Genomic DNA, 15929 nt, shown 5'->3' on the forward strand with positions numbered 1-15929 from the left:
GAAGACAGAGGAAGAAATGAAGAAGAAATATGAAACCAGGACAAAGTTAGCCGACCAGGAACAGAGTTTGTTGTCAGGACTTGAGGCAGAGATGAAAGAGCTTCAGGATGAGCAAAACAGAGATGGAGGCCTTCGAGTGTGTGGTCAGTCTAGAAGCCATAGCTCTGAGTGTTTATTCATCGACCATCCATGTTCAAATACAAACCTCATAAAGAAACTGAAGGCAAACAAGCAACAGCAGAGAGCGTTAATAAGGAGGAACAATGCACTATGGAGAGAGGATGATCTAAAGCTACATGTTAAACCACATGTATTCTGATACACTCCTCACTAGTCACTTTACACACTGTCACTTTCACCTACTGGTTGCACTATCAGCAATATTGCACTATTGTACGTCACTTGTCTTAGGTTAGTATAGGTTTATACGGTTAGTATAGGTATTATGTGTACTATGTGTATTTAGAGGTTTAGTATACTGTATTGAATATGGTATATTGTTGTATATTAGGAGGTTCACTATATTTTAGCTTATCATAGATGTAATCTATGTTCTGTGTACTTATATGTTATGTTATGCCAGGCGCTTTGCATTGTCTTGTCCTAAGAATTTCAGTGCCCAGTCTGACCTTGTGTTGTTCTGTGCATCTGATAATAAAAGACTAGAAACTTCGAGAAACTTAAAAAGGCCCGTATAGTAACTGTAGAATTCTGTGGTTAAACGATCGTGACAAAAGGCACATATGCCTTTGTTAGATACATTTATTTATTATGTTGATTCTATTATTGATCTATGAATATCACATTCTCATTTTATGATGTGTACTGTTTTACCTTACATTATTTGATTATAGCCCCCCCCCCCCCTCTCTCTGGTTAATTAATGGCACAGTAGAGGGTGCACAGCTGACTTAAATGTAGATAATTGGACCTTGAAGGAGGAGTCCTTGGGGGGACGGTAAAGTTTTTGACCACACATATAGTCTCGTTTGTATAATTGAATGAACAATAAATATAATTTGTTGCACATTATTCCTGGATATCGGAGAATGCTTATGCCAAGAAGCCAGTGTATTGGAAACCTTTAGCCTAATTTGAACTGTTTGCGTCCGAAACCCGTTTCTATCTTGGGCAGTGCCTATACTACCACTAAAGAAGTCACGACAACAAAGTCAAAAACTTCGTCATGGATTAAAATCAGAAAGTAAAGATCGACAGACACAGATTGGATATTCCGTTTCACTTTCCATTGCATCCGGACAGCAAGAACAGCTCGCTTGGAGGGATTAATCTCCTAGATCCGCCAGTCGTGAGTAGCCACTGGGAATTCATAACGAACTGACGTTCCATGCAATTGTTTATTCTAAATGTGGATGCGCAAATGTTATAAACAAAGAAACGGAATTCATAACACAATACTGTGAAAATTAAAAGGCTAGGGCCTTGGAAGTCACCTGATGTGTAATATATAAAACTAACTTTAACCAGCGGGGGATGTATAAACGAGATTGAGACACCGATGAGCGTTCTACTGGTCTAATTTAACAACACAGAGCCGCCAATTGCTACAGCCTATGGTACAATTAATTAAGAACTATTTTGAACATTCTTTGTGGATGAAATATACATTTTAAGTTGAATAATTGTTGTGAATTAAATAGAACGATGGCAGATGAAATATCTGAAAAAATACCTCTAGAAAATGCAAGCGAGCATTTAAATTCTTTATATGATAGGATGATTTTAGGTATATGTTTATTGTATGCACCTTCCTGCCAAAGCAAATTCCTTGTCTGTGCAAACTTTCATGGCGAATAAATCCCATTCTGATTCTATATGCATCCAGAAGACCCGCAGAATGAATGAAATAAATGGAGGAAATGTTGAAAGAGTAAATGAGTGTGGAAGCGTTTCACCTTGCTTTAAATGATTTTAAGGATTCTCATGAGTCTCTGCTATTCATGTTAAATGAAGAGGAAAAGGAAGATGAGAACGTTAACTATTACCAACCAAGGATGAACACTTATGAAGACTTTCTGGATGAGGTGTGCAGATTTTCTATACATATGTGAGGTTGTCTCTTGCTGTGGTCAAGAGGTCACGTAGCATGCTCTGGTCAACCTTTTGGGAAAGAGCAAGATGCAGAGAATAGTACCACAATGAGTTATGACTGCATCACCTGTGTGTTGTTTCTCCTGTGCATTACGTTGTGGAATGTGTACCGTTAGGGAGTCAGGTGGCTGAGCGGTTAGGGAGTCGGGCTAGTAATCTGAAGGTTACCGGTTCGATTCCCAGCTCTGCCAAATGACGTTGTGTCCTTGGGCAAGGCACTTCACCCTACTTGCCTTGGGGGGAATGTCCCTGTACTTACTGTAAGTCGCTCTGGATAAGAGCGTCTGCTAAATGACTAAATGTAAATATTTAAGGGCATGTTTTGGTGGTTACTATATTTGTACAGTCCAGCCATATATAAAGGACTTCTGAGACATGTTTCTCACTCATACTAACCACTCTGTCATGGATTGGTGGCATGATCTGACGTTGTTGCTAATAAACCAAGTCAACCCTTTCCTAGTTGACGTGCCTCCTTGCCTGGAGACACAGATCATCCTTACAAGGTGCATGGAAACATGCTGAAGTTGACACCCAAACCTTCATTGCACCCCATGACAGCATTAGGAAGGTGCAGTCCCAAAGACCCCATTACAAATAACAACAATGTATGTGATGTTGAAACGCATACGTGATCATAGACCACACACGTACACACACAGGCATGCACGTACACACACAGGCATGCACGTACACACACAGGCATGCACGTACACACACAGATATGGACACTTGTTTGTTTTTAATCACCTTTACTGAAAGAGGTTGAACACAATACAGCCAGCTTGTTTTTTCACAATTCACAGACACCTCTCTCTCTCTCTCTCTCTCTCTCTCTCACTCACTCACTCACTCACACACACACACACACACACACTCCAGAGTACAAATAGCAGCTTTTACAGACAAAGCTTCTCTTTTTTTTCTTTTTACAAGAAACTAATCAGAGTTCATGGCAAATGATAAAGGGTTAGGGTTCAAAAGGGGTCTTTTGGGGGTCAAAGTTCAACTCCTGATCAGACACTATCCCCCCCCCCCACACACACACACACACACACACGTGAGTAAAGTAGTCTAGGGGGGGCTGAACAGGTAGGGGGCAACAGGGTGAGGTAGGGGGCAACAGGGTGAGGTAGGGGGCAACAGGGTGAGGTAGGGGATCTAATACAACAGGTTGGGGAGGTTTATAAAACAACATGGGGCCAATTTGATCATGAACTTGAATTTACAAATATCTATTTAAAAACTGCACACACATACAAACTGCATTCACCCTTCACTTATAAAAGCAGAGATGTTTCAGTACCATGTCAGGAAAACATGTCTAAGGAGAGGAGAGGGAGAGAGGGGAGGAGAGGAGGATAAGAGAGGAGAGGAAGGGAGAGAGGAGATGGGGAGGAGAGAGGGATGAGGGGAGGAGAGGAGGGGGAGAGAGGAGATGGGGAGAAGAGAGGGATGAGGGGAGGAGGATAAGAGAGAAGAGAGGAGATGGGGAGAAGAGAGGGATGAGGGGAGGAGGATAAGAGAGAAGAGAGGAGAGGAGAGGGGAGGAGGATAAGAAAGGAGAGGAAGGGAGAGAGGAGATGGGGAGAAGAGAGGGATGAGGGGAGGAGGATAAGAGAGGAGAGCAGTCTCCTGTCCTCCAGGGGCTCACAGCTCAGTCTTTCCCCCAGACAGGGACACCTTCCCCTGGATGTCCTCGTCCGACGACGCCCCCCCTCCCTCCACCCTCTCCTTCCCCCTCTCCTCCGGCACCCCCGCAGCCTTGCTCCTCTTCCTCTTCTTCACCTTCTTCTCTTTCTTCTTCTTCAGCGACTTCTCTCCCTCCCCGTCTCCACCCTCTCCTCCTCCACCCTCCTTCGCTTTCTTCAACCCCTTCTTCTTCTTCTTCTTCTTCTTGTCCTCCGCGATGGCCGCCTGGTCGCCCTTCTTTCCGTTCCACTCCTCCTTCAGACAGGCTGGAGCGAGGGAGGAGGATGAGGAGGAGAGCAGAAAGGGAGAGGAGGGACAGTCATTATTTGTGTGTGTGAGTCAGTGTGTGTATTTATGTTGTGTGTGTTTACGTTGTGTGTGTGTGTGTTTACGTTGTGTGTGTGTTACCTTGGTCCTGTCCCTTCAGGGCATGTTTCTCACACAGGTAGGTGGTGAGGTCCTCCTCCTGGCTCCCCTTGTACCACTCCTCCAACACCTCCTCATACTGCTCCACCATGACGTCACACTGCCACACACACACACACACACACACACACACGCTTAGCAGGAAGCTGCAAGCAGGATGTATAGACAACAGGAAGCAGGAAGTATAGACAACAGGAAGCAGGAAGTATAGACAACAGGAAGCAGGAAGTACCTGTTTCTTGAGGTCGGCCACCTCTGCGGAGGTCTCGTTCCAGAGCTCGTAGGGGATGTCCATCACCACCTTCACCCCCTTATGGACCAGCCCGTGCAGGGTGGAGAAGGTCTCTGACATGCCCTGGGGGAGGAGGAGGAGGAGGAGGGGGGGGGGGGGGGAGGAGAGAGAGAGAGAGGGAGAGGGAGGAAAGGTGGAGACGGAGGGAGGGAGGGAGGAGAGGTGGAGACGGAGGGAGAGAGAGAGAGGGAGAGGGAGGAGACTTTAGTCATGCTTAGCATTTTTCTTGGCTCCCCCCTCTGATGGTATCTAGCACACACTCACTCACTCACACACACACACACACACACTGACCTTGGCAAAGCGGTTGCTTCCTTGCCTCTCCTTGTGCAGACTGTACTCTGTCAACCTCTGACACACATTCTCCACCACCTCGATGAAGCGGATGTCCCTGAGGGGGGAGGAGGGGGTGAGAGACAGCAGGGAGAGGGAGGAGGGGCAGAGGTTAGGGATAGGGACAAGAAGGTGTTCTTTGTGAACACAAGAGACCACACACACACACACACACTCTAAAAGGAAACCAGGTCACAGGCCTCTCTGAATCTGCTCTCTCTCTCTCTATTACTGCATCTGCCTCTATCACTCCATCTCTCTCTCTCTCTCTCTCTCTCTCTCTCTCTCTCTCTCTCTCAGCATCTGTCTCTCTGTCACTTAATCTCTCTCCTCTCTCTATCCACCCCTCCATCTCCATTTCTTTCTCTCTCAATCCAGGGAGAATCTGAAGAGGACACACACACACTTACGACTTCACATATTTGATTGGCGGAGCCCCCTTGGAGTCAAGGAAACGGTAGTTCCTCTCGATGACCTCCTTGGTCTTCCCTGTCTCATCGAACGCCGACTTCATCTCTATACTGACGAACTTACACACTGGGGGGGAAGAGGGGGGGGGTGAGGGAGAGGGGTAGGAGAGAGACGTAGGGAGAGGAGAGGGAGGAGAGGGAGGAGAATGGGTGGATGACAGACAGTGAGATGGGGGGGGGGGGGGGGGCGTGAGAAGGAGATCATGTAACAGGGAAGGGGAGATGGGGTGAAGGAGAGACAGATGGAGGGGGGTGGTGTTAGATTTATTTGTGTCTAGAAAAGAGGAAGTTGTATTTTGTTAGCAGGTGGAGAAATGGGGAACTTATAAGATCAACAGTTTCAGTGGGCGATTCTCTCCTTCCCTCTACCTCCCCCCCATCTCTTATCATCCCCCTCTCCCCCCCGTCTCTTATCATCCCCCTCTCCTCCTTGTCTGTTATCATCCCCCTCTCCTCCTCGTCTGTTATCATCCCCCTCTCCTCCTCGTCTGTTATCATCCCCCTCTCCTCCTTGTCTGTTATCATCCCCCTCTCCTCCTCGTCTGTTATCATCCCTCTCTCCTCCTCGACTGTTATCATCCCTCTCTCCTCCTCGTCTGTTATCATCCCCCTCTCCTCCTCGTCTGTTATCATCCCCCTCTCCTCCTCGTCTGTTATCATCCCCCTCTCCCCTCGTCTGTTATCATCCCCCTCTCCCCTCGTCTGTTATCATCCCTCTCTCCTCCTCGTCTGTTATCATCCCCCTCTCCTCGTCTGTTATCATCCCTCTCTCCCCTCGTCTGTTATCATCCCCCTCTCCTCCTCGTCTGTTATCATCCCTCTCTCCTCCTCGTCTGTTATCATCCCCCTCTCCTCCTCGTCTGTTATCATCCCCCTCTCCCCTCGTCTGTTATCCTCCCTCTCTCCTCCTCGTCTGTTATCATCCCCCTCTCCCCTCGTCTGTTATCCTCCCTCTCTCCTCCTCGTCTGTTATCATCCCTCTCTCCTCCTCGTCTGTTATCATCCCCCTCTCCTCCTCGTCTGTTATCCTCCCTCTCTCCTCCTCGTCTGTTATCATCCCCCTCTCCCCTCGTCTGTTATCCTCCCTCTCTCCTCCTCGTCTGTTATCCTCCCTCTCTCCTCCTCGTCTGTTATCATCCCCCTCTCCCCTCGTCTGTTATCATCCCCCTCTCCCCTCGTCTGTTATCCTCCCTCTCTCCTCCTCGTCTGTTATCATCCCTCTCTCCTCCTCGTCTGTTATCATCCCCCTCTCCTCCTCGTCTGTTATCATCCCTCTCTCCTCCTCGTCTCTCTCGCTCCCTCTTTCTCTCCCCCTTCTCCATCTAGCTGCATCAGATGACACATAACGGTATTGGTTTCCTATTTGACCGATTCCGTTCAACCCCAATGTCAGATCCACACACTGCCGTGAGAAAACACAGCGTCTTCAGATATTTCACTCTAAATCTTTCATTAATTACTTGATTGGAAATACGTAGACAGCGTACACACACACACACGGCACACACACACACCTACCTTCACATTTGTTGGGTAGATTGACCCATTCATCGTCACCTATCTTCTGTACCGCCTCGACCCTCGCCTTCAGTAACAACAACAGCGTCGCACTCGCAAAGAAAATCATATTGATGAGCCTCGCTTGACGCTAATACCGTTCAGGTCACACTAAGAATAGCGATGCTACAGATTCATGTCTGTTAGAGACGCCATCGTATTCAGCGGTTTACAATTCCTGAGTGTTTGACTTCCGCATAAAGTAGACGCCACCAACCAATGATTAGCCCGTTTTGTGTACCCGCGTGTGAGCGGTGAGCGGTGTTTCCTGATTCCACTTGCCTTATTGAAGGTAGACTTCAAAAACTCCACTCGCCAAGATGACCCGGGCTTACTAAACGATGTGATTTTCAGCAGTGGCGGTGCGGACCAATCAGACGTAGAGAAGTGTCACCGGTTTAACCAATACAGAACGGAGGCTTGTTTACAGATACATGACAGCTAACGGATCTTGGATCTGCGCTTTGACAATGTGTCACACTGATGTTCTCCCGTTACCGTCGCAAAACAGATTCTGCATCAGCTCGTTGCGCTGTATAAGACTTCTGCGTTTCTGCGGTAGCAGTAGCTTGATCCAACCACTAGAGGGCAGTAGATTACCATAGGTGACCAAGTTCCGTTTCGATGCATTGCGATCTATTACGTAGGCCTACGTCTATTATAAACAAATCAGATGAAAATTACGTGTAAATAACGCGAACCATGCAGTCAGTGTAGTTGACAGTGTACAGTATGTGGTGCATATCCACGACATTATACCGTATTTTGAAATTAATGGTACCTTTTCCCTTCCAACCGTCTCCATGAACTCCGCTTCAGTCGATTTCTCATCATCTTCGCCGTTGTAACCGCACGGTCTCTCCGTTCTCCCGTTTAACTGTGTGAAACTGACGTCATCGTCAGAGGTAACATGTCTAATTGGACTGCGTCTAACGGACCAAGTCATCACCAACACGGAGTGTGTGTTTGTGTGTCATGCGAGGATCACGAAGAGACTGTGTGTGTGTGAGTGAGAGCATTATGAAGGGAGAGATATTGACAGAGAGAGAGATGGATGGAGAGGTGTAAACATAGCTACAGGCTGTGTTTCTATTCCAGGAGAGCGATTAGAGAAGAACCAGAACCACAAACAGCCCCACTGGGAGGACTGGAGGTGTGTGTGTGAGCGTGTGTGTTTGTGTAACGTGTGTTTGTGTGTATTAGGGTTTGTGCATTATCGTGTGTGTTTGTGTGCATGAGGGTGTATCGATTAGTGAGTGTGTGAGTGTGGAAGTGCATGTGTGTGTGTATCTATGCGCAATTGTGTGTCTGTGTGATTGTATATCTGTGTGTGTATGTATCTGTGTGTGTGTAAGTGTATCTGTATGTATGTGCATCTGTGTGTGTGTAGTAGTTTCTCAATATCGTTGAATAATAGTTGCAGTGTTAGAGGATGCCTCTATGCTGGCAGTAAAAGAACTATCTACATTCTCTATAGCTGCTTGACACTGTGTACTGGAGAGAGAGGAGAGAGAGGAGAGAGAGAGGGAGGGAGGGAGAGAGAAAAGAGAGCAAGAGAGTTGAAGGAGAGAGCAGCAGATTTTCTTTTATTCGACCTGCCTGCCCACACAGAGCTCTAGCTGTGATGTTGGTGGAAGAATCTCTCCATCTCTTTTTATACCTCTATTTATTTCTCTCTTTCATTCTCTTTCTCTATCGTCCATCCCTCTCCTCTCTATATATGTTTACCCCCTCCCCTCCTTCCTTGCCCCCCCCTCCCCCCCATCCCCCTCTCAGTAAGGAGGGTATCTTGCGGGTGATGAGGGTCCAGCTGGTCTGGGTTTGAGAGTATTCTCTCCTTCTCTCCCAGACGCTCAGTCACCAGTCTCCTCTCTCTCTCTCTGTCCTTCATTCAGGCCTTTATTCAAGCGTTCTTCATGGAAGTGTTCATGGTCACTAAACAGAGCGGATATGTGGCCAAGGTCTGACATAGTATTATTACAACCTGGGTCACATGGTCAAAACACAGGCCCCGTTCCAACACTTCACTACAGGCCTCGTTCCAAAGCGAACTTGAAAGGACAGGAGATTTTACTTGCAGGGTTTGATTGGTTAATATAACACAGAGGGATGCTTGTTTCGGCCAATCCCATGAGCTCGGGGTTCCTCCTAAGGAACCCCATAGGATAGAAGAAGGCAAGGAAGGAGATGAGGAAGGAAGTGAGGAAGGAAGCTTGTCTGAAGTATTGGAACGCGTCCTGCCAGTCCTTCCAGACGCTGGTAATGCAACGTGCTCTTCTCATATAAAAATAATACATTCATTCATTTAAGTGGAAAAAAACATGGACATTTAAAGCTTAAAATCCCTTTATAAGGTGACAGGGAGACCTGAAGATTGGATTAAGTGTGTGTGTGTGTGTGTTGGACAGAACTGTACGTTGATGACAACAGACTGCTCCAGCTGGTAGAGAGACAAGGAGAGAGGGCTGTGTGTGTTTCAACATGCTCACCAAGCAGGTGGTGTTGGAACACCAGACTGCACCCTCATCTGTTGAAACACAGAGGGTCTCACGATTTAACCATGACACACGCACACACACACACACTGTTAATACAGGAGACAGGTTGAAGCAGCAGTTTCACCGTTGGATGATAAGGTTGCTGGCCTGTTTGTGATGACAGCCCGCTGGATAATGCATGAGTCTGGCGCCTCCACTTCCTGTCTCACACACACTCACTCACACACACACACACACTCTCACAGTGTTTCACTCACTCTCACATATATCTCTCTCACACACACACACACTCTCTTCCTCTTGCCTACCCATGTTGTATGGTGTCCTCTCTCCTTACTTCAGTTCACCAGATGAGACACTTAGGACTGACTGTCTCACCAGTCAACCTCTCGTCTCTCTCTACTCCTCACTCTCTCTCTTCCTCCTCTCTCTCTCTCCTTCTCTCTCTGTGTGAACTGTATATGTGTGTGTATATCCATGCATGTGTGTGTCTGTGTGATAGTATATCCATGCAAGTGTGTGTGTGTGTGTGTGTGTGTGTGTGTGTGTGTGGCTGTATATCCATGCCTATATGTTAGTGTGTGTGTATATTTTGTGTGTATGTGTGTGTGATAGTATATGCATGCGTGTGTGTGTGTGCATGTCCTCTGTGTGTACATGTGTGTGCGTGTGTGTGTGTGTGGTAGACTAAACATGCATGAGCTCTACTGCTCAATGACTGGCTGATTATAAGAACGATCTAGACTCCTATTGGCTCTCCCGTGTCATCAACACACTGATTGAAAAGACACCAGTCTCTCCCTCCTCTCTCAAAAGATGTTCTTGTCCTCCTCCCTCCTCCTCCTCCTCCCTCTCCCCCCCCCTCCCTTTTCCTCCCTCCCCCCTCCCTCCCCTCCCTCCTCCTCCTCCCCTCCTCTCTCCTCCCTTTTCCTCCCTCCCCCTCCCCTCCTCTCCTTGGTGCTGTGTATGGTGAGAAGAGCATTGTGACTTGGTTCAGTAGCAACGTGAAGCAAGGTTTATATAATGCACAGCCCTTCACCACTAGGAGTGTGGATCAGGAGGAGAGTGTTCAGGTTCAGATCCCCCCGGGGACGTCGCCTGGAGAGAAGTGTTTTCTAAATGAACACCGGTGTTACCAGTCCTGTCTAATCCCTCACCGGTACTGGTGGAGCTGTAACTAGTCCTTTATTGTAACTAGTACCAGTCATGTTATTACTAGGGGTGGGCTAGGTGGAGGAAGAGGAGGGGCCTAGGACAGGAAGTAAGGGATGGAGGGGCTCCCAGCAGTCCTTCCTGTTCCTGCATCTGAGGCGATGATTCGTCAGATACGGGCCACTTCCTGGAGAACCCTCGGAGGGGGGAGGAGTTCCAACAGTAGGAGTACCCCCCCCCCCCCCCAGAGATTCTCTCTCCGTGCCCCAGAGCATCATGGGAGTTCAAAGTTGAGTGGTGACGGAATCCTCAAGGACTTCGCAAGTGTCTATGACATCACAAGGCCCCACCCACCCCCCTCCCCTGCCCCCGCCCCCCTCCCCCTCGAACACATCCTCGCTGGAGTCCCAGGAGGCGGGAGCTGGAGGCGGACGATGTTGGAAGCACAGTGCAGCGATTGGCAGGGGCAAGGAGGGGGGAGGGGCATGGTCAGCAGAGTAGTCCCTCCCATTGGCCCTCCGGGGGGAAGGGGGCGGGGTTACGGCCGAGGCGGTTCAGGTGTGTCTCGCTGCGGGTCACCTGACCCCAGGCCGATGTCGTGTCCGCCGAGGGGGCGGAGCAAGCCGTCGGAGATGGTGTAGGAGGGAGGGGATTGGCGTAGGGGGAGGGAAAGGGGGCGGGTTTTGCGTGAGAACAGGAAGCCCAGGCGTTTGAAGGAATCTGACTTGGAGCGGGGGGCGGAGAGGGCGCTGCAGACGGCTCCTCGTACGAGCCAAGGAGGAGGAGAGGGGAGGAGGAGGAAGGGGATGATGGAGGAGGAGGAGGAAGGAACTGTCGTCTTTACTCCGTTACTCTTTGGCTTGCCCTCCTCATCCTCCTCCTCCCCCTCCGTCCTCCCATCCCTCCAGCTCCTCCTCCCCTCCTCTCCAGCTCCTCCCTCTCTCTCCTGGTCATCCGGAGATCGAGCGCACCAGAGCGCAAACACCATATTTGGGCGTGGGATCGTCCAGGGGGGGCGGGGGTCAGGAAACTCACGACCTTTGACCTCCCGGCTCCGCCCCCATCATTGTCGGCCCTGGCCACCTCGTCATCGGCCACGCCCTCGTCCCTCGGAGCCAGCTTCATTGGACGAGGAGTAGTGGCGACGTGTCGGGCGAGACGGTTGCCTAGGAGATCCAGAACCTCGTAGCGGAAGCTGGAGATGTCCTGCTTAAACTCCTGGAGAGGGGGATGTTTATATATATATATATTATAAAAACAGCGGCAGAGAGAAATAAAGAGAGAATGGAGTATCAAGGATTGAGAAAGAGACAGAGAGATAGGAAAGAGAGAGCTAGAAGGAGAGAGAGAGCTAGAGAGAGAGAGAGCTAGAAGGAGAGAGAGCTAGAATGAGAGAGAGAGCTAGAATGAGAGAGAGAGCTAGAATGAGAGAGAGAGCTAGAAGGAGAGAGAGCTAGAAGAGAGAGAGAGAGCTAGAAGGAGAGAGAGAGAGCTAGAAGGAGAGAGAGAGCTAGAAGGAGAGAGAGAGCTAGAAGGAGAGAGAGAGCTAGAAGGAGAGAGAGAGCTAGAATGAGAGAGAGAGCTAGAATGAGAGAGAGAGCTAGAAGGAGAGAGAGAGCTAGAATGAGAGAGAGAGCTAGAATGAGAGAGAGAGCTAGAAGGAGACAGAGGACCTTGAAGTTCTCCTCGGTCAGCCCCTCGTCTGTCTTGGCGCTGCGTATCATGGCCGCCACTTACCTCTTCACCAAGCTACGGATCACTTCCTGTTAGAGACACACCACATCACCATGGAGACAGCCACTTCCTGCCAACCATCACATGCACTACTGACCAATACAGAGGAAAGGAGAGAGTAATAGAGTATGGGGGGAAGCAAGAGATGGAGTAGGAGAGGGAGAGGGGGGAGAGGGAGAGGGAGAGAGGGGGAGAGAGAGAGGGAGAGGGAGAGAGAGGGAGCATGGTCTCATCTTGTTTGTTTAGGAGTGAGCAGCTGGCTGGACTGGTAGGGAATTTGGCTCTGCCAAGCCCCACACACGTGCATACACACACTGCCACAAGGGGGCTGGTTAGTTCTGAATTGGACTGTTGCCAGAAGAGGGCCTGGGGATATACAGGGAGGGAGGGAGAACACACACACACATACACACACTTCACAGACCCTGGTAATGCTGATTCTGTATCAGGCTATCAGCATGGCGCTCCTGAAAGGAAATGAAATAATATTAAAGCACACTGTGTACCTTCACACACACACACACACACACACACACACACACACACACACACACACACACACACAGCGGTACACACACACACACACACACACACAGCGGTACACACACACACACAGCGGTACACACACACACAGCGGTACACACACACCGGTACACACACTCTCTCCTCCATTAGATTGGTGAAGCTATCTGAACCTATGTGGGCTGGATTATGTAACACAACAGACTTCAACTGGGCTGATGGAGCATGCCTGTATGTGTGGGTGAGCAGTGTGTGTGTGTGTGTGTGTGTGTGTGTGTGTGTGTGTGTGTGTGAGTGTGTGCTGGGCAAGAGGGTGATCTATCAGAAAAAGAGAGAGAGAGAGAGAGAGAGAGGGGAAAAAGAGGGGAGAGAAGGAGAGACAGATGAAAGAAACAGAGAGAGAGAGAGAGGGAGAGAGAGCGAGCAGGAGAGGGGGAGAGAAGGAGAGTGTAGAGTGAAAGCTGATTGTGTTCCAGTAAGTGTCTTGAGTTTATGATTCTCCAAGTCCATCATCTGCAAGATGGACCTGTTCCTGTCCTGGTCTCGTTGTCGAGACTGGTGTGTGTGTGTACATGTGTGTGTGTGTGTGTACGTGTGTGTGTACGTGTGTGTGTGTGGTGCCCGTCCACTCACGGTGAACTGGCGCAGGTCCTCGTGCTTGCGGCTGCAGTCTGTGCTGCCCCGCCCCCCACAGAGACGCAGGTGGAGCCAGGTGAGCAGGTACCTAGGTGGACTTGGGACTGGGCACGATGTTGAAGGGGGGGGGGCAAGGTGCCCCCCTCGTCGAAGTAGCTCATCCACAGCTTGGTGCGGGCGAACTTCCACTCTATATCTGCATGGTCCTGGACACACAGAGCAATATTAGTACAGTATTAGTACTGGTATGGTATTAGTACAATATTAGTACAGTATTAGTACTGGTACAGTATTAATACTGGTATAGTATTAGTACAGTATTAGTACTGGTATGGACTGGACTGGAGTCAGGTGGCTGAGCGGTTAGGGAGTCGGGCTAGTAATCTGAAGGTTACCCGTTCGATTCCCGGCTGTGCCAAATGACGTTGTGTCCTTGGGAAAGGCACTTCACCCTACTTGCCTCGGGGGAATGTCCCTGTACTTACTGTAAGTCGCTCTGGATAAGAGCGTCTGCTAAATGGACTAAATGTAAATTGTAGTACTAGTATAGTATTAGTACTGGTATGGTATTAGTACTAGTATAGTATTAGTACAGTATTAGTACTGGTATGGTATTAGTACAGTATTAGTACTGGGTATGGTATTAGTACTGGTATGGTATTAGTACTAGTATAGTATTAGTACAAGTATAGTATTAGTACTGGTACAGCATTTGTACTGGTATAGTATTAGTACTGGTTGTAGCATTGGTACTGGTGTAGCATTGGTACTGCACTCAGTGTCTGCATTGCCCTGCACACAGGGAGTATAGGGTTAGTATAGCAGTTGCTCTAGTATAGTATTTGTAAAGCACTTGTGTGGTATTCATCTACTATTAGTTGAATACTCTCAGTACTGGTGTAATGTTCTCCTCTGACGAGCCCTGTGTGTTGGTGCTGGAGGAGAAGGGAACGAGCCCTGTGTGTTGGTGCTGGAGGAGGAGGGAACGAGCCCTGTGTGTTGGTGCTGGAGGAGGAGGATGGAACGAGCCCTGTGTGTTGGTGCTGGAGGAGGAGGGAACGAGCCCTGTGTGTTGGTGCTGGAGGAGGAGGAGGGAACGAGCCCTGTGTGTTGGTGCTGGAGGAGGAGGAGGGAACGAGCCCTGTGTGTTGGTGCTGGAGGAGGAGGGAACGAGCCCTGTGTGTTGGTGCTGGAGGAGGAGGAGGAGGGACGAGCCCTGTGTGTTGGTGCTGGAGGAGGAGGAGGGAACGAGCCCTGTGTGTTGGTGCTGGGAGGAGGAGGGAACGAGCCCGTGTGTTGGTGCTGGAGGAGGAGGGAGGATGAAGCTCTCTGTGGATCGATACTCCTCATCAATACCGTCCTGCTCCACACACAGAGAGCAGCTTCCTCTCTAACATCTGAATCAGACCATTTCAAAGGAGCTTCCCAGGACGCATTTCATTGCTTTGGATAACAGACATAGCACTTATTAACAGTTTTGTTCTTCTTGGTACTAGTACTCACGCAAACCATCATGTCTGAGCATGTTGAATGACTCTTGTGTGTTATTTTAAAGTGATTAGTATAGTATTAGTACTAATTAGTACCAGTACTCACAGCTATGAGCTGGTAGGAGTTGTTCATCATGGCGATCAGCATGTTGAGCAGCACCACCAGGGAGATGACGTTGTAGGTTCCAAACATGGTGGCTCCTACGAACTCTGTGAACTCGTGGCGGGCCTTCACGTTGGTGACGTACAGGTTCAGCAGGCCGAACACAGACCAGAACAGAGACTGCAGGGTCTCAAACAACCTGGGGGGGGGGGGGGGGGGAGGGGGAGGAGTATACATAAAGGTTAGAGAGAAAAACGAGTGTGAGGGAGGAGGGGGGGGAGGTTGGAGAGAAAGGGAGGGAGAGAAACAGGGGGAGGTGTGGGGGAGGAGAGGTGGGAGGGGGGGAGGTGATAGGTGGTTTGTTGTCCTGCCAGTAACAACTGGATGCTCAAGAAACCAGGACAGGAACCAGTATTCAGAACTACATCACCCTCTCAGTCTGTTTTCTCTCTCTCTCTCTCTCTCTCTCTCTCTCTCTCTCTCTCTCTCTCTCCTCTCTCTCTCTCTCTCTCTCTCTCTCTCTCTCTCTCTCTCTCTCTCTCTCTCCTCTTTTCCTCTGTTTCTCTATTCCTGGATTTCTCTCTCTTTAATTCCCTCTCCCTCCATCTCTCCCTCTTACCCCCCCCCCCCAGTTCCCCTACAATAGCAGAAGCAGGAAGATGTTAAATATTTGATGAGGCAACAATCAGCAGTAAATCTGCTAAACCACATCATCCTCATGATGAGTGAAGAGGTGGAGAGGGAGAGATGGAGAGAGAGATAGTCAGGGTGATGGAGAGAGAGAGATGGACAGGGTGAGGGAGAGATGGAGAGACAGAAGGAATGAGGAATGAATGGTCTTGTTGTATTTATGTTATATGAAATATTCAACAGCCAAACACTCCAAATCGCAATCTATGATGAAACGGATTG

The 15929-nt window shown here is 49.1% G+C and overlaps 3 protein-coding genes across 3 annotated transcripts in view; 1 reads left to right on the forward strand and 2 right to left on the reverse strand.

Annotated features, from left to right (window-relative positions):
* Positions 1 to 3647: 3647 nt before the first annotated feature.
* On the reverse strand, positions 3648 to 7047 carry cnpy3 (canopy FGF signaling regulator 3). Its single transcript, XM_067261555.1, has 6 exons — positions 6844 to 7047; positions 5266 to 5392; positions 4817 to 4913; positions 4463 to 4585; positions 4213 to 4330; positions 3648 to 4070 (listed from the first exon to the last, which is right to left on the reverse strand). Exons 1-6 carry the CDS (start codon positions 6950 to 6952, stop codon positions 3763 to 3765), a joined length of 882 nt encoding a protein of 293 aa, XP_067117656.1. The 5' UTR covers positions 6953 to 7047; the 3' UTR covers positions 3648 to 3762.
* Positions 7048 to 10816: 3769 nt separating this feature from the next.
* On the reverse strand, positions 10817 to 15737 carry trpc5a (transient receptor potential cation channel, subfamily C, member 5a). The gene is given in 19 exon segments (XM_067261985.1): positions 10817 to 10939; positions 10941 to 10964; positions 10966 to 11031; positions 11033 to 11069; positions 11071 to 11117; positions 11119 to 11277; positions 11279 to 11338; positions 11341 to 11433; positions 11435 to 11539; positions 11541 to 11648; positions 11650 to 11688; positions 11691 to 11750; positions 12206 to 12295; positions 12680 to 12733; positions 13422 to 13514; positions 13516 to 13554; positions 13556 to 13630; positions 15021 to 15216; positions 15724 to 15737. Coding segments are annotated over 19 exon segments (1482 nt in total).
* Position 15738: 1 nt separating this feature from the next.
* The window catches only part of LOC136967984 (FERM domain-containing protein 7), a 6323-nt gene continuing 6132 nt past the window's right edge, over positions 15739 to 15929 (forward strand). Inside the window, 1 exon segment of the mRNA XM_067261986.1 lies at positions 15739 to 15750. Coding sequence (XP_067118087.1) covers positions 15739 to 15750 — 12 coding nt within the window.

Source organism: Osmerus mordax, chromosome 23 (assembly GCF_038355195.1).
Source record: "Osmerus mordax isolate fOsmMor3 chromosome 23, fOsmMor3.pri, whole genome shotgun sequence".
Classification (NCBI taxonomy): domain Eukaryota; kingdom Metazoa; phylum Chordata; class Actinopteri; order Osmeriformes; family Osmeridae; genus Osmerus; species Osmerus mordax.